The sequence below is a fragment of the Bidens hawaiensis genome, unplaced genomic scaffold (genome assembly GCF_021521415.1).
Source record: "Bidens hawaiensis isolate Kalapana, Puna unplaced genomic scaffold, B.hawaiensis_p1.1 tig00022900_1, whole genome shotgun sequence".
Lineage (NCBI taxonomy): Eukaryota > Viridiplantae > Streptophyta > Magnoliopsida > Asterales > Asteraceae > Bidens > Bidens hawaiensis.
The window spans coordinates 42,979-61,019 of NW_027493584.1; the positions used below are offsets into that span (position 1 = coordinate 42,979).

Here is an 18,041-nt window from a genome sequence, read left to right on the forward strand (position 1 = left end):
GTATCAACTTTCTCCGGTAACGCAGAAAATGACACTTTTACCCCTGAAAACGACAAAGGGGGTGACTCTGAAAGGGGCCCGAGTCAAACCCATGTTGATTCCGGGGAATCTTTGTTAACCGAGTCTTCCATAATTGAAGAAGCTTCTGAATTTCAAGAAATTGAAGGATCTGGATGTGATGATACTATTGGTTTAGAGTCTTGTACACTAAAAGATTGTACTGATGTTGATAAAGTACAACCGGACGCGGTTTCTGGAGAATTTGATCAAACGGGTCGGGTTTCTCCTGGTTTAAAACGTAACGGGTCATTAAGTTCTACAAGCAGCATAGATGATACTGCTGATCATACTGCCAACATTGTCGGTACGTATTTCATGAGTGAATAATAATCTTGTATGAATATTCCATGAATAATAATAATAAGTTTGTTTTGTTGCAGAAGAGTCAACGGTTTTGGTCAAACAAAACGGAAGAAGTTTGACTTTAGAAGAAGCAACCGACACAATACTCTTTTGCAGCTCGATAGTTCATACTTTGGCACATAATGCTGCAACAATCGCCATCGAGAAGGAAACCGAAACCTGTTTGGATCCTGTAGATGACATCGGTTCTTGGCCGCTCATTCCCGCTACCCGGAAATCTGATACTGGAAAACCTGAGTTCGTAACTCAAAGTCAAACCATAACCAAACGCGCATCAAAATCTCAACGCTCTCGACAGAAGAAAGATGCCGAAACTGACCCAACAAAAGCCCCAAACACCACGGAAACACAAAGTCAAACGTGCCAACAGAAGACCCGTATTGTGGGGGTTCGGGACTCGAGTAACGGAGAGAGTAAGAAACCTCCAATGCTGGAATCTAAATGCAACTGCACAAGAATGTGAAGGTGTAAGTTGCCGAGCAGTATTCTGTAATGACTTGTACCGTGTGCATGGAAAGTTGTATATTGGTGAATTGTAAAGGTTGGGTAGGTTGACCGTTGACCGATATGCGTATTAGTATTGTCGTATAAACAAGAAGCTCGTTGTTGATTTGTTATTCGTGTTGTATATTCGGAATGCGCTTGTTCATTTCTCGGGCAATTTTTTTTGTAATTTTATTCAGATGAAAAGTATTAATAATTTTTCTGTTCTTTTATGGTTAATGACTTCTTATGATATACTATAGAGGTTGGTTATATACAAAGTGAATATTGCGTGTGAAGTGTTTGTTTTGTTACAGTTGTATCCACAGAGTTTGTTCAAGCGTGTAAGATCTTGACAACTCGGATGCATAATTACAACTAGTCAAAAGGCGCTCTTGTAACTAATTAGACGCTCGGTTGTACCTGGCAAACTTAGAAGCACCGTTGTAGCTAGTTTAGACGTGCCATTAGAATCAATAGCGCATTATCAGAAAAATAAAATGAGAAAAGTGGACAGAAATAGAGTGCCAATTTGACATTGACTTTAAAAGTCAAAGTAACAAGTTTGACTCTAAAAGTCAACTGTCTTAAAATTTGTTTGACTCTAAGTTTGACATATAAATATAAAACTAAAATTATGAAGCATGCACTCAATATTTTCATAACAGTTATATATTAATAATTGATATAGGCTACACAAAAGAGGGTAGCCTTTCCCCTTAAACATCTTATAACACAAAAACAAAAACATCAGAATTTGAGTTTGTTTTAATGAAAATAATTTAAAAATATTTTCAAAAAACAAACCCGAGTTACGGTAGCTAATCGATACTCAGAAGAAGCAGTACTCTAATTAAACTCGCTCTTCGGTACCTTAATTAGTCATCTTTTAAAGATAAACTAAACTTCAGTTTCCACTGCAAAATACGAGTCAAGAGCAAACGTCTCGCTTTTCGTCTTCAGAAGACCCTTTGGGCTATCATTACCACGACCGCTTTGACACAGTTTCAACAGCTCATTCACCACCGCATCAATCTCCACGTCACCGTTTTCCATCAAACCGACACTCATTTTCTTGGATTTTTCTCTAACCACTCGTCCTAACTCACTAACCACCACACGCTGCACAACCGCAGCCACTTTCTCACGCATTAACCGCCCTTTTCCATCTCTAATCACCTCCATCCCAACCCCAACTTCCACCACCAACCAAGCGTTGACCGGCTGGTCAAGATGCATTGGCATTGCTATTATTGGAACACCAAGTTTCATTGCTTCCATTACTGAACTCCATCCACAATGACTCACAAATCCACCTATATTTTTATGCTTTAATATTATCGTCTGCGGGGCCCACCCGTCGACCAATAAGCCTCTATCTTTCACTCTTTCAACATAACCTAATGGCAAATGTTTAAAAATATCAACTTTTTTTTCACTTTTTGGAAACCTTAACACCCAAATAAAGTTCACATTACTCATCTCCAAACCATAAGCTATTTCCTCCAAATCCGCACTCGAAAGAAAATACTCACTCCCGAAAGAAACAAACACAGTGGACCCAGTTTCCTTCCTGTCAAGCCACTGCATCACACTGTCCTGTTCCTGTTCCCCATCTTTATTAGAACATGGGTCCACCACAAGTGGACCCACCGGTACAACTTTTTACCAGTCAGCATAGAAAGATAATCAGCATACTTACCTTCAACCAGTTCAACAGACTTAACCAGCACAATACTTGACGACTTCCCAACACCTTCCATCACACGATCCTTATCTTTCCGTCCATTCTCCGAGCTCTCAAGAATCTCATGCACATGCTTATACTCATATGTCCGAAAGTAAATCTTTCGAAACGGGAACCCAATGCCTTTAGAATAATTTAAGTAAAGATGAAACATGGTAGCAGCCATAGTAGCACTAGTAGTCACAAACACCACCGAAGGGATTCCAAGCGCAGCAGCCGACACCAGGGCCCACGACTGGATCATATCGTAAATTAACAACTCGGGTTTTAATGTTTTCAAGATTCTTGAAAACTTTGTGCTTGACATGTCAAAGGCTTGTTTAAGAGCAGGCATAAGATGGGATGGTAAACCATTTGTGGTGTGAAAGTGTGGTGGGAGCTCGGGTAGTGTCGGGAGGTGTAGTTCGATGAAACCAATGGAATCGCACTCGGTTTTGTTGATGGAGTTGAGGTTAGCAGGAGTGGAACATAAGTAGATGTTGAAGAGGTTTGTTTTGTTAAGTTTTTTGGCTAGTTCTAGGAAAGGTGAAATGTGACCATGGCCTAGCCATGGGAACATCAAGACAGTTTGTTTTCGGTTCATCGACATGTCGAAAATAGGAAAACTGGTTCAAGTTATGGTTAATGTTGTTAAGGTTGTTTGTAGAAGATGTTGTTATACATATACATATATATAGGTGAAGATGGTAGTTTATTTGGATCATTTCATGCATGAGATTTTCAGTTATGTTATTATTTTTGGATTATATTTGGTTATTTCTATATAAAATATACGTATTAAAAAATAATAACTTATTATGGTTTTGGGTAATAACTGCCGTAATTATATATTTGATTTAGTTTGGGTAATATTGCATGTGATTTTGGGTATTAATGAAATATATTTAGTGTTACCAAAAATATTTTGTATTCTAATTATTACATTGGTCATATTTTAAGCGTTTTATTGCATTAATTTTGGGATGTGATTGGCCGTTATAAGTTTCATTTTTATTAAATTTGAAAAATAATATGGGAAAAATCATATATATATTTTTGGTAACAATATTTGTTATCATATTATGTAATTGATAAAATGTTTAAAATGGGTGCTGTGAATACCCCCACTATATTATCTAAACATACACTCTCCTGAACTTATTATTAGATCAATTGCTATTAGCTTTTAACATTATTTATATACATATTAGTCCCTAAAACCTTTTTCTTCATTTAATAATATCCATACATATATCAAATTAAAAACTATTAAGCTATTACTATTAATCTATTTTTTTTAGTATTAATATTAATCGTATTCACATTTGGAAAGGATTTTATATTAACTATTTGATTATCTCGATCATTTTTATGTGGATATATTTCTTTGAAAAAAAGGGAAACATATTTTAACCAAATAATAAACAAATAACTTTACTGGGTTTATTTTAATCTAATATTTACACCCCTACAACATTGTTATTCACTTATTTGTATGAACTTAAAATGAATGTAGACTTTTAATAAAATCTGAAATCATAAACAAAAACTGAGTTAATTAGTTATTTAGTTATGGCTTTGCATGGGTTCATTTTAGTCATTCTTGAATAAGTACCCTTTTGAGTTCCAAATTCAAATATTTTCATTTAGTACTTTCATTTATTTGTAAAAGTTTGTCCGTGGATGATGACGTTTTTCACTTTTTAATTAAATCACTGCACATAGTCTTAGTATGTCATAATGATTGCAATGAGACATAGATATATCTTCTAAAGTTATTATGAATCAAATGTAAAAAAAAATGCACTACAACTCAAATAAGACTAAAATAATAATGTGTAAAAACCCTTATTTGGCAAGATTAAAAGGATGAAAATACTTGTTTCCCCTTATGTTTTACCTGTGAGATTGTGAGTCAACCAATTGAGATATTAGTTCCTCATCAATAATAAATACTGAACATATTTGTTAAATTTGTAACTTTTATTAAACCACCCACAACGCGGATTAAATACGGCACACGTTGTGACATGACCAGTGAACTCCAGACATGCAGGTAGACGCACGTGGATAAATGCATCTTTTGGTGGGTCCACTACTACACTCGCATCATATTCTTTTTTCAATAATAATAATAAATATCGATAAATAAGAATAATTAATTAACATCATACTTAACAATAATAACTAATAAATATATAATATTTTAATAAATACCATTATAAATAACTTATTATGGTTTATCTATTCAATATTTTTAAAGTTAACGCCAATATATTTATGTATTATTTTAATTTTGTTTAATAATCTTACAACATACAATGGCCATTTAGTTGAGAATTAAAAAAATCCAACTGCTAGTTTATTTTATACATTTCCAACGACTATTTTATTAAAAGAATAATATTATAATAAAACTTAACTAATAAATTTTATTTAGTTATTTAAATTATATCTTTAATAAAAATAATAGTGTGTTAAATAAAAATATAAACGTAATGATATGGAAATAATAAGGTTGCATGTAGAAAGAATGAAAATGGTAACATTGAGGCTAAAATGTGCATTTGAGAAGAATAGGTGGAAAACTGATGTGGCATACTGACTAGGCTAGCATGTTAGAAATGCGTATGTTGCGGACTGTCTTATGAAATTCAATTTGATAAAACAAATTTTCTTATTATCTCAAAAGGCTGTCAACAAGAAAGAAAGAATGGGAAACTTGAAAAAAATTGCTTTAAAGTCAAAACACTCTTCTAACTAAAATCAGAGAAAGGTGGAAAACTTTCTTGGGACTGAAGGAGTACATTTAACTTTAAAAGTCAAAATCAATATGTTTGACTTTAAAAGTCAAATGGAAGATAAATCCGAAGCCGATGGCTCTTTAAGTAAATAGTAAATACTAAAACATCAGTTTCTCTTTCCAAAAGATTTCCCTAGATCACCACCATGGCTCGTGTTGCATGTAGATCATGCGGTTAACCATTAGCATGCTAATTAAATGATCAAAAATTCAAAAATTTTAGTATAACTACAATGTTAGTTAAATACAGGTTACATTGTGTAAAAAACTGTTGCAAATCGAGTGTTTCTATACTGCATTTTGGGGTTATAAAATGAGTGTACCAAAAGTTTCCATTTTATTTGCCTGCTTTACGAGCAAGAAATCGGTCACGGGCTGCTTGTATTCTACTGCTGGAGTCATCTGCAGGGGCCACATTGTTAACCTCTTTAATGGGAATATTCGGGTTTTCTTGGGTGTTCTCTATGGGCTGGTAGGCTCCACCACTGCTTAAAAGATAACAATAGAATTATTAAATGGACATATACATGTCTGCATATTATATATATATATATTATATATATATATAGAGAGAGAGAGAGAGAGGGAGAGAGAGTTATGTACCTGAGCTTGTTGACATATATTTTGTCAAGCTTTTGCAATATTGGAGTAACCCATTGCATCTCTACTTCACAAACATTACGCATAAACGGGCGTGAAGTGGAAATAAGTTCATGGTATACAACATAATTCGGAAGCATTCCTTCGTCATCTGTTCGCAATACAGAAGACGGATGCACCTACATAACAAAAAGATAAAAAACAAAATAATTACAACCCGTTTTATTTTCTTTTTGGCTTCTGTTTTGCACCTAAACTGAAGTTGGATGCTAATATCAGGAAAAAACTATAAAAAACCCTTTTATTATTACCTGAACAAGCTGAGACTTGAAGCCAAGAGTTCGATAACCATTGTGACGAATCATCCGTTCAGCCAGCTGGCTTGCATATCCAACACACAGAGACTTCCTTAAACTCTTGTAATCATGTTCTCTATCTCTCCGTCTTTCCTTTCTCTTTACATCCAAGCTCCCTGATGCATACACATACAAAGATTAACTACATATAGATCCATCCAAAATTTCTTGCACGTGTTTCTAAATTTTCGATATCACTTTTGTTTTCAAAACATTAAGCAACATCATATTCATCTTCTGTAAAAGTAGTCGTTAAAAAAAATCCTGTAAAAAAAAGTAAATGCGTAAAAAATGTTATTATTGTGAAATTAGAATAATCTTGGTGCATGATGTCTGCTTTCGTTTATTTGGCATCTTATAATATGAAAACTTGAGTAAATATATTTTCTGTTACTTTAAGTCAGTTCATGGCTGACCTTTTGCAATTTTCTGCATTATTTGAGACAGCTGTTTACGGACATCTTTGGCGAATAGCATCCCCCGTATCTGAATATACACATAACAAAGTATACTGTATAAGTCCAAGCTATTGAGCAAGAATAGCATATAACACAACACATTGGTTCCCCTTAATGATTCTAGGTAAAAAAATAAATAAAAAAAGTACCTGTAAGTTGTTATCTTTGCACCAGTCAATACTATAGTCAGTTTGGTCCCAGAGTTCATAGATTTGAAGTAACTGAATGTGATCACCCAATCCCAAACCGTCAGGAAGCTCTGAGGGAGGAGGCTTCCTCTTTTTGTCTGTGCTGCTTTTACTGCAAATCATAAAATAATGCATAAACAAGTTGAACACCTTGATGATGCTATTATAATGTATATCAAAAAGTGTAAGGTAAACAAGTAGCATGCTTAGAATTATACCTTCGTCCATGAAGCAGTGTGCCTTCAACCGATAGCATAGCAGCTACAGTCAAAGCTTGGGTCAAACAATCATTTTCATTTGCCTCAATTAAAGTCCTTGCTAATGAAGGTTCCAAAGGAAGCTCTATCAAAAGAATATTAAACAGGTCAACAGTGAAAAAAAATTAATGGCAGATAGTACACTTCAATTTTCTAGTGTCTCAACATGAACATGTTGGATTTTTCATAAAAAATATGTGTGTCAAATATGATTATAGAAGTTAATAAACTTCAAGAGCAACACATCATTTTAATGAAATGACTCAACTTCAAGAGGCTTTATAGGAAGCATTTCAAGTTACATGTTTAAACTCTTTCGTTTTAAGCTAATGTTTTCTGTTATACACTTGAATCAACGTACACAGTCATAATGAAATAAAACAAATTTGGCAACCCTGTTGTTTTTTTTCTCCCATATTAAGATTAGGGATAATGTATCTCAAGGCCAGTCGAGTATTCAACTTTATCCATTAAGGCCACCCATACATCTAAACTACTTTATAGGCCACCCAAGTATGTATCGAATTTATTTATAGCGACTCTGGTCAAATATATTTCGGATGACAATGCATTGAAGAGTCAAAAGATACAACTGAGGTGTCAACATGTTATAGGTTAAAATTGTGTACGTTCAAAAACTTAAAAAGGCCATTTCATCATCCGGCTATTTTTTTTTTCAAATTTGGTATAAATTAAACCAAATGCATAACTTGGTGGCATATAAACTCATTAACTAAAAGAAATATGGAGGCGTCCACATGCTTTATCCCAAAAATTTAGCATGATAATACAATTAGCCTTCAATTAAGAGAACAATGCAATACCTGCCATAGTTTTTCCTATCCTCGTGATGGCACCATTTTCATCTATGGCATCAATCAAAAACAGTTGCTTAAGAGCATCTTGTAAAGACTCAACTGCAGCAAAAGTCATGAAAGGTTATCCTATGAGCTCGTGGAAAAATCGGACATATTAAGTGTGTAAGTGAACAGAGTCCCGTTAAAACCTTAAATAAAGAACTTACGTGAAGGTGGATCAAGAAAGTCAAATTTAAGAATATCAATATCAGGAAGGTCAAGTGATTTTAAATAAAGAACACTTCCAGCTAGAGAAGAGCGTTGTATTTCAGGCACAGTAGCATCCAGCAAATCGTCATGGTAAACAGCCAATGGGTATAACCGATAGCACTTCCCGGGTCTCGTTCTCCCAGCTCGCCCTGCTCGTTGGTTGGCTTGCACCCTTCCATTAAATAATCAAACAAAATTCAGAAAATACTCTATTTACAAGAAAATCAACTGTTACAAACCAACAAGAAGATGAAGAATTTGTTGAAAGGACCTTATGTGCTTCCGCTAAAAGCTAAAAAACCGCACACAAGTCCTTGTTGTTTGGACAAATATTCCTTTTTGCATGATCAAGTCCCTAAACTTTATATAAAGGACCTTTTAGTTGAATTTTAAAAGTTTAGAGACATAACCATGCAATAAAGTTCAGGGAATTGTGTGTTAAATCAACAAAAGTCCATAAGGTTTTTCCTACACTTTTCCTAAACTTTTGATTGTCAATTAAAAATGAGATTTTTCAGGAAAGTAATACAATTTAAATCATAAAAGCATGCAAGAAAAAGAAACGTGTGCGTGATTGCTTAGATATTGTAGAAACATGAGAAAACTAAAAGCATTATGTTTGTTGTTGTATTCGTCATGATCAAAACATGAAATATATAGACATAAAATTCACTGACATGCGTCATCTAATTTGTACTCTATATTAATCAAAGTTTGTCTAGAATAATGATTGAATTATAAATAAACATAACTAATTTCATCTAAACTTATCTTGAAATTAAATACTTAATTTGTGGACATCTATAATGTCTTTAAAAAAATTATGAAAATTAAGTCAAATAGTCAAACCTATACAATTAGTTATTACCTGCTAATCTGAACAACATCGAGGGAATACATTCCGCTTGATGGATTATATTGCCGTTGCTTCACATAGCCAGAGTCGATGACATACCTATGAATGATAAAGCAACATTTTAAATCAAAACCATGTTTTTAATATGTTGTTAAGTTGACACAATAACAAACTCCCTTGCAACTTGCAAGTATGAAGTCACTTACACAACACCATCAACAGTCAATGAGGTTTCAGCAATATTTGTAGCCACAATAAAACGCCTACAATTTGGAGGCGGAGGACTAAATACTCGCACCTGCAGAAACAAGCAAGACTCAACATCAGTTATAGCGAAAATGGTTGTATAAGAAATGAGGAAAAGATTAGCTAAATGTGAAAATAAGTAACATGTCACCAACATAAGAATAAATAATCAAAATCAGAGAAAGAAAAAAAATAATTGAATAAGGGGGACGTTTATCACATGCCTGCATTTCAGGTGGCAAAGAGCCATGAAGCGGGAGGACCAATGCATCCAAACAAGATCCTACCTCAAGGCTTTGAATCTTTTCCTCCAATTTAGATACCAATTTCTCTATGTCATCCTAAAGAAAATCTTATCACTTTCCAATAGATAATATAAATAGCAAAGAACAATGTGTAAGAAAAAAACTATTACAGCAAAAGCAGGTATTATAAGACATGAAATATAAATTACCTGCCCGGTCATAAATATCAAAATGTCCCCTTCGGGTTCATTAACGTGTATATCTGAAAAAAAGTTTACCAGCATGAGTCCCAAAAATAGTAATCAGCAACTTAGCATTTCAGCATATAACATAAAAAATTATTTTAAAAAAAAAGCAACAGAAAAATGATGCACTTTGAGGGGACTTTGGTATTGCTTATTTAAACAACTTACAACTTTACAAATATGGTTACATTTCATTCGAAGAGCAAAACTGTAATTTGGAATCCACAAAGAATAATCAGTTGGAACAAACAATTTCAAACTGCTTATTGAAAACAACTTATATTACAATTTACCTAAAAGTATATGGATGTCATTCACACTTTTCTTCATTCATACACTCAAAAGTGCTTATCTGCTTTTAAAAACACGATACGCAGCTAAATTGTTTTAATAAGCAAACCCACAGACCCCTAACACGTTATCTACTGAATATGAAATGCAAATGTGAGCACAAAATCAATCATACAACTATGGTGATCATGGTGAATGATAAAAGATATGTATGCTTACCAATAGCTTTTCTCAAAGAAGACTCGATATAACTTTTCGGTTGCTCTGCACTATAAGAGATTTCTACAGGAAACAATTTCCCAGGAACATTTAGAATCGGGCAATCAGAGAAAAACTTTGACACCTTTTCACCATCAAGAGTAGCTGAAGTGATCAACACTTTCAAATTGGAGGCACGCAATTTAATCAACCGCTTCATCAACCCCATCAATATATCCCTAAAACATAATATCATGTATTTAATCCACACATAAGCTCTTGAGTCTTCAACTTTACTTTTGCATTATGAAGTCCCTAAACTTAATAAAACTGATATACTTAACAAAAAGGTCCTTTCTATAAAGTTTAGAGACTTGATCATGCAAAAGAAAGACTTATTTTTTGTAGATTGGGGACTTAATCATGCAAAAAAAGGCATATTTGTGAATAATCTGATGACTTCTTTTTTAACCTTGTAAATGTTACAAGAATTTTATGGTGTAAGGTTTCATGGGCATTTACTCTACATATAATTAATATAATGACGCTATCACCAAGACAATAATAACTAATGAACTGGTATAACAGCATAATCATAAAGTAAGAAAAAAATATAATGCTTCATGAATACTAGTGCATTATCTTTATATAGTTCAGTCTTAGTTACAGAATATAAGACAAGATCTTACGTGTTTAGACTCCTTTCATGAGCTTCATCCAATATTATCACTGAATACTGTTTAAGCTCAGGGTCAGAAAGACTTTCACGAAGAAGCACTCCATCAGTAAGGTACCTAATTTTATAAAACATAATCAACAAATCAATTCACTATGTAGGCATCAAATAATAAATATACCAAAAGAATTAGGTAAGTCGGTTATTACTTAATACAAGTTTTCTCTGAAGTCCTGTCCTCGAATCTTATGGCATAACCAACTTCTTCACCCAATCGAACATCAAGCTCCTGTGCAACCCTCCTGTAAATTCAAAAACCAAAATTTTAACAAAAAAAAAAAAGAGTAATAGAACATAATAACTGTATAATAATCACTTTAGGAGTGTAAACGAGCCAGGCCGTTCACGACCTACTCGAGATTGGCTCGAAAAAATCCGAACGGAGCCTTAATATAAGCTTGTTTAATAAATGATCCCAGGCTCGGGTTTCACTGATTGAGCTCCAGCCGGCTTGTGAGCATGAGCCTTTATTTATAAAAATATTATATTTAAGATATACTAATTGAATAGCTATTATTATACATAAAAATATGATAAAAATAGCAAATACTTGTTATATATATATGTATGTATATATATATAAAATTAATAGTCACTATACATATATTATAAAATCTTTATTAAATAAAAAACGAGCTGAACACAAGCTTGAAAAATAACTCACGAGCCGAATTCAAGCTAGAAACAAGTAGAGCTGGATCTCTCTGAAAGTTAAATGATCCGAGCTCGAGCCTAGTCAAGCACAGGCTTGGCTCAGCTCAGCTCAGCTCATTTACACTTCAAAATCACATTCACACAGGCACTGTAATTGGTATGGTGACAATAATAGCAATAATAATACTATAATACTAAACAAATAATAGTACAAATAATAGTTATACTAATAATAATAGCAGTAATAATACTAATAAATAACAATAATAATAATTATTTAATAGAAGACGAGCTGAGCTCGAGCCTGAAAAGCAACTCCCGAGCCGAATTCGAGCTTTAGAAATAGAGCTGGAAATGAGTAGAGCTCGAGCCTAGTCAAGCACAGGCTCAGCTCAGCCGACTTCGAGTATATATTATTTAGCTATATTAATTATTAATTATTAACTAATAATTAATAGTTAATAATAATAATACCTAGAGACGGATACGGCGGCGACACGGCGAGGCTGAGTGACGGCGATGGCGCCGGAGTTAGTGTAACCACTTCGGTGTAGAATTTGAGAGAGTTGAGTGCTTTTGCCGGAACCGGTTTCTCCGATGACCACCACAACCGGATTCTGATCCACCGTGTGCAGTATCTTCTCTTCGAATTGCAGAATTGGAAGCTGCTTCGAAGCCATTCAATTTCAATTTCAAATCTACCGCTTCGAATTCTAGGGTTTTGATTTGTAAAACCTCTGCTAAAGAAACAGAGTCAAACGAAACAAACACCGGAAAGGAGTTGTTTTTTTAAGTTCGGGTTCGGGTTCTGCTTGTTTATTAGTAGGTACACATGGTGGGACGAAAACCCGGTTGGCTCGTTTATTAATTTTTAATTAATAATTTAAATATGTTTTTTGTTTATTATTTTTATGATTTTTGAGAAAAAAAACTATGAAGAGTCTAAGCTCGTGTAGTACCATAAACGAGCCAAAGCACATCTCAAACTCGTTTGTATGGTGTGAGATTAATATATAGAAGTACAAAAGAGGTCAAGGTCCTCGCTAGCATAGCCACAAGCCACTAGCTTTGATGGATTTGTATCAGCATGAGTAAATTGTTGCTAGAATATTGTCTGTTTTATGGATGAAATCGGTACCGGTATTACCAGTATCAGTATTGAAGGCAAAATTCGGGAAATATTGATACTAAACTATATAGGTACCGTAAACACAAAACTTGGTACGAATCTGCTCATTCCTAGCCTACCTTGCCTCTGTTTCAAATGTGTTGCTCATATATGAATTTACGGTTTTATTTTCATCCAACGAGTCATTAGTAATATTATAGAGTGGTAATTATCGTACATAATATGTAATCTTATCTATAGTGTGTACTTTGTTAGTCTTTTATGTATTTGGTCAGTAATAATTTCACCTATAAAATTACTAATGGTCCAACATTTTAACTATTTTTTTTTCAATGAAAAACATTTAACGTTGTTAAGTTTTTTTTGAGTTTCAAACTGATGTTTTATGGCTTTTGATCAAAAAAGGATACGAGCTGATTGATGCAAAACTCAACTTCATCTAACGTTTGGGGCCTTTTACGTTTCACATTTGACCAGACCAATTACTTGACTAGCCCCCAAACTAAAAAAAATACCCAAAATGACCCGTTTCTAAATGGTAAGATCCGCCACAATATAGCTGACACCCGACAGATCTTTCTGACACGTTTTTAAACCAACCATATCTTGACGCATATACACTTAAAAGATTGACCCTACCGTTTAAAAAAAAGCCGTTCAGTTTTGACGTCAGCCGTTTATTAAACACTCGGTCCGACGATTTAAAAACCTTTAAACGGCCAGTCCGACAGTTTAATAAACAGTCGGCCAACGAATTTAATCCGTCGGAGCCTTCATATCTATTATGTCGACCAACATATCTATTATGACTGTCTTCACATCTATTCTGTCAGGCATTCTTAATCAACTGGGCCTTTTCTCTTATGGCGGCCCAATCCATTTTTATATTTAAAGAAAACTAACAAATAACTTAGCCGACAATTCTTGGATTTAAATATCAGGATTTTATTGTTTTTTCTCTCCTTGTTTCACACGCAATCCATAATATCCGAGTTGCAGGTTAGATCATCGACACTAGATATATATTTATTGTTTGTTTCTAGGGTTTTAATGTTTTGTTCGTTTGTACGTATGCATGCATGCTGCTAACGTATTAATAATCTGTACAGATGGAGGAGTAAGACAGGGAGAAAGTGATAAGGTTTCCTTTCCAAATATTTCTTGATAAAGAAATTGGCCATGGAAGCAATGGAATAGTTGTTTGTCAAGGTGCATACCCACGTCGGTCGCGTGAGGTAGCTGTGAAACGCATGTCGGAGGATCAATTCAATGCTAAGAGACAAGGATATGAAAATCTTGGGCGTTGGGGGGGGAAGGTTGTGTGAATATTGTTTCTTTGTTTGCAATCGAAGAAGCTGAGGGTTTTATATACGCTATGGTATCGCTTTGTGATTACGACTTTCATCACTTGGTGAAGAACGAATGGCTCTATGCGGACTTGTTGGAGGAAAACGGATACCCTAAACCTTACTTGTTGGGCTTGATGAGGTGAGTGACTCACTAAGGATGGCAATGAAACCCGAACCCGATGAGAAAACCTGAACCAGGCATAAATATTGGGACGGGTTTGGGATTAGTTTTAAAATTTTTCACGGGTTTGGGACGGGTATTGGATTTCTAATATACCTGATTACCCGATTATATACCCGATATAGCTTACTATATTCCAAATATATTATTTGTCGAAACTTGTTTATGTTAATTATTTGAGATATTTTATCTTTATGGTAACCATCATTGTAATCGATTAATATATTTTGTCAAAACCAGGCGGGTTTTGAGCCGGGGATACCCGACGGGTATTTTATCAAAACCCGATAGGAAACCCGAAAACCGATGGGAAAACCCGAAACCCGACGGGTAATTACCCGATTAAAACCCGACAGGTTTGGGATGGACTTTAATAACCGGGTATGGGTTTGAGAATACCTAAACCCGACACATTGCCATCCCTATGAGTGAGTGATCGATGCATGGAAGTGTTTGTTGGGCATTTTTCGTTTGTACTTGTATTTATGTATTAATGTTGTTTGTTTGTTTTGTAGGAACATTGTTGATGGCCTTCAACACTTGCATGATCGAAGGATTATTTACGGGGATCTGAACCCTTCCCACGTGTTGATAGATAAATTCGGAACCGATATTGCCAAACTTTCTATTGTGGGTACTTGCAGGCGCCTTGCTAAGGATGAGACATCATTAAGATCTGACGATACCGGTAAACTAGAAATATATATTTAGCTTGTTTGATTTTGTATTTTTAGATCATGTTTTCACTTGGTTTGTTACATGTCAGTTTCAGGAACTCCAGGATGGCGAACGCCTAAACAAATTTTTAATTTGCCCCAAACGCCAGCCATGGATGTGTTTAATCTAGGTTGTGTTTTCTTCTTTCTTTTGACTCGAGGAAAACATTCGTTAGGTGAAAGTGAAAACAATGTGGCCGACAACAACATGGTGAATCTCTCCCTGGTATAACACATTCCAGAAGCCAAGGATTTAATATCTCGATTGGTAAAATTTGAACCTCAGCTAAGGTACAACATTTTCATATTTTTCTGTAAGTAAGTTTATTATATATATACTAGCATTTTTTTATGATACATACATTTGTCAGGCCAAAGGTGTCAGAGGTACCGCGTCATCCTCTGTTTTGGAATTCTTTTAAGCGGATGTCGTTTCTGCGAGATGCGAGTAAGAGGGTGAATGGTAAAAAGAAGGAAGCTCATTCCATTGTTGAAGCGTTAGAAAGAGATGCTCCTAGGGTCTTTAGTGGGACGTTTAACGGCTTAATCGGACCTGAATCTATTGCTGAAATGGAATTCAATGTAGTCAGTCATCCTATCCAGAGATATGCAGCGTGGTTTGGAGGCTCGGTTCTTGCATCCACACCAGAATTTTTTACGGTATTTATTAAAATTACTCTCTGCATTTTAGCAAAGCACAACAGTTTATTTGCAACAAAAAAAACCAAAGTGCAGTTGCGTGTAACTAAATGTGGCAAAATGGACAGACAGACGGGCTGGGTAACAGCCTAACAGGATCAAATCAAGGGGTGTGCATGGGTTGGTTCTGGGCTCAACCAAACCAAAAACAAAAATTTGAAAACGTTTGGTTTCACTCATCGATTTTCACATTGGGGTTTTTATTTGGTTTTGCCATTCGGCTTGCAAATGCTGGGCCAAAAACAAAATTGGCCCAATATAATGAAGTTGAGCATGAAAGTTTGGGCCTAAAATTTTTTTTCTTAACTAATGTTTAGTTGATTGCTATACATTTAGAGTTCTTAAATTTTGGGGCTACATCATTTACTATTTTCTTATAAAGTATTAACATTCAAAAATAACGACTCTAATAATTCAAAAATTCCATAAAAGAAGTTAAACCCAACCCAAAACCGACGGTTGGTTTTGTGTTTTTTTCCGAAAATACGATTTTCTGGCTCGGTTTTGATTTTGAATGTACCGAAAAGCGAAACGACTTTTATAACAGAACCGTAAAAACTGGTTATTTTGATTGCGGGTCGGTTATTTTGGTTCATGGACGCCCTCAAACAGGTAATTCATAGTCACAGCCAAAACGGGCCATGCCAACCTGTTAATATTTCATCTTTTTCTTTTTTGAATTATCAGATAAATACTTACGGTATTCTTCATTTTATTGTCACTTTAGCAAGAACAATGGTTTGACAACTCAATAGTGGGTTGGGTTGGGTAGTGGGCAAACGGGTAATTTATAATCGGGTTCGAAACGGGTCGGGCCCACACATACACTCTTTTTGTTTGTTTTCCGGTTATATTTTAGACAGGGAATTACCAGTTAAAATCATTTTAGGACTAGACGAACCAGGCCCACCTGTATACACTTTTTATCTTTTTATTCTTAAAATTTATTGAATAATTAACAATTTTATGAACAGGCTTGCCATACGAAAGCAGAGTATGAGGAATACGGCGCAAGCATATGCAGAACAAATCCTGTTTTCAAGGGAATGTATTGATCCGAGATTCGTTTTTTTTTTCTTTCTCTTCATGTTTTGTGTACATTCCGCAGATTAGGTGTGCACTAGATTAATGTTTCATTTATTGTAAGAAAAAAAAATGAATTTAATTGTATTCTTTTTTAAGAAGCAAATAGGTTTTGTTTTATAGGATGCCCAGTAACATGTTTGTTTCTTTAACCATATTTATAAGATGACATAAGTTGATCAGACAAAGGTGTCTTCAAGACATCAATGTTTTTTTGGTAATTTTCATATTTGTGTCCTTTTTTCTTGTTTTCTGCTGTTTTATGCATGCTTATCCTAGAGGTGCACAAACCGGGTATTTTTAGGAACCGAAAACGGGTAAAAACCGGTTCTGGGTATAGTCGGGTATTTGATCGGGTTTTGACTAGGTAAAGGTGGAACTGGTTTCAGAGGGTCCAGGTGGGGTCCGGTTACATGTCTGGGGAGAAACCCAATACCAGGGCGTACCTGCGGGTCGGGTACGGGTAGGAATTGGTTTCGGGTCGTGTCCGGAACTGAGCATTTTGTGTACCTCTAGTTTATCTGTGTAGGTTTTTAGGTTGGTTACTATTTAGTGGGTGTTTGGGAATTGGGATCTGCTTATTTAATGAGTTTTATGTTCGTGCTTATACGCATAAGCAAGATAACTAGCTTATAGAAAAGGGGTAAGGATCCTAAGAGAACCCTTTGCATTTTGAGAACTTTGAGAACCATTTTGGACTACTAAAAACACCTTTAAAAAAATCATAAAACAAAAAATAATAAAAATTTTAAAAAAGTAAAAACACCAAAATTCTTATATTTCATTCCGGTTTCATTAAAAAAAATAAAAAAAATGAAAAAAATAAAAAAAAATTAAAAAAAACGTCGTATTATACACATATGTATAGTTTTATATAATCTTTAGTTACTTAATATACACATATGTACAGTATCATTTATCTTAAATTATACACATGTGTACAAAAAAATCATGTAAATGTACATATATGTATATAGTATACATATGTGTATATAATTTAGCTAAACCGAGTTTTTTTTTTATGAAACCGGGATGATAAAATAATAATTTTG

General features: G+C 34.5%; 1 protein-coding gene, 1 long non-coding RNA gene and 1 pseudogene across 2 annotated transcripts in view; 1 reads left to right on the forward strand and 2 right to left on the reverse strand.

Moving 5' to 3' along the window:
* Nucleotides 1–15,782, forward strand: part of LOC143566519 (uncharacterized) — a 29,199-nt gene extending 13,417 nt beyond the window's left edge. The window contains exon 3 of the long non-coding RNA XR_013141247.1: nt 15,595–15,782. This is a non-coding gene — a long non-coding RNA (uncharacterized LOC143566519). The remainder of the gene's footprint in view (nt 1–15,594) is intronic.
* On the reverse strand, nt 1,520–3,242 carry LOC143566518 (UDP-glucosyltransferase 29 pseudogene; annotated as a pseudogene).
* On the reverse strand, nt 5,670–12,575 carry LOC143566530 (putative pre-mRNA-splicing factor ATP-dependent RNA helicase DEAH4). The gene is made up of 16 exons (XM_077053206.1): nt 12,307–12,575; nt 11,328–11,420; nt 11,132–11,236; nt 10,464–10,681; nt 9,918–9,970; nt 9,688–9,804; nt 9,424–9,515; nt 9,230–9,316; nt 8,319–8,533; nt 8,119–8,211; nt 7,256–7,379; nt 6,999–7,149; nt 6,808–6,877; nt 6,347–6,507; nt 6,039–6,214; nt 5,670–5,920 (listed from the first exon to the last, which is right to left on the reverse strand). The coding sequence occupies exons 1-16, from the start codon at nt 12,510–12,512 to the stop codon at nt 5,773–5,775; spliced, it is 2,109 nt and encodes a 702-aa protein (XP_076909321.1). The 5' UTR covers nt 12,513–12,575; the 3' UTR covers nt 5,670–5,772.
* Nucleotides 15,783–18,041: the final 2,259 nt, after the last annotated feature.

Excerpts from the sequence above, each read along its gene's own strand:
- LOC143566530 (XM_077053206.1), bottom strand. The coding sequence starts at position 12,512 with ATGGCTTCGAAGCAGCTTCCAATTCTGCAATTCGAAGAGAAGATACTG. Across the intron at positions 8,534-9,229 it reads GATGTTGTTCAGATTAGCAG|GGTGCAAGCCAACCAACGAG; the intron begins GTAATAACTAAT and ends ATTTAATGGAAG. Across the intron at positions 7,380-8,118 it reads GATAGGAAAAACTATGGCAG|AGCTTCCTTTGGAACCTTCA; the intron begins GTATTGCATTGT and ends TTCTTTTGATAG.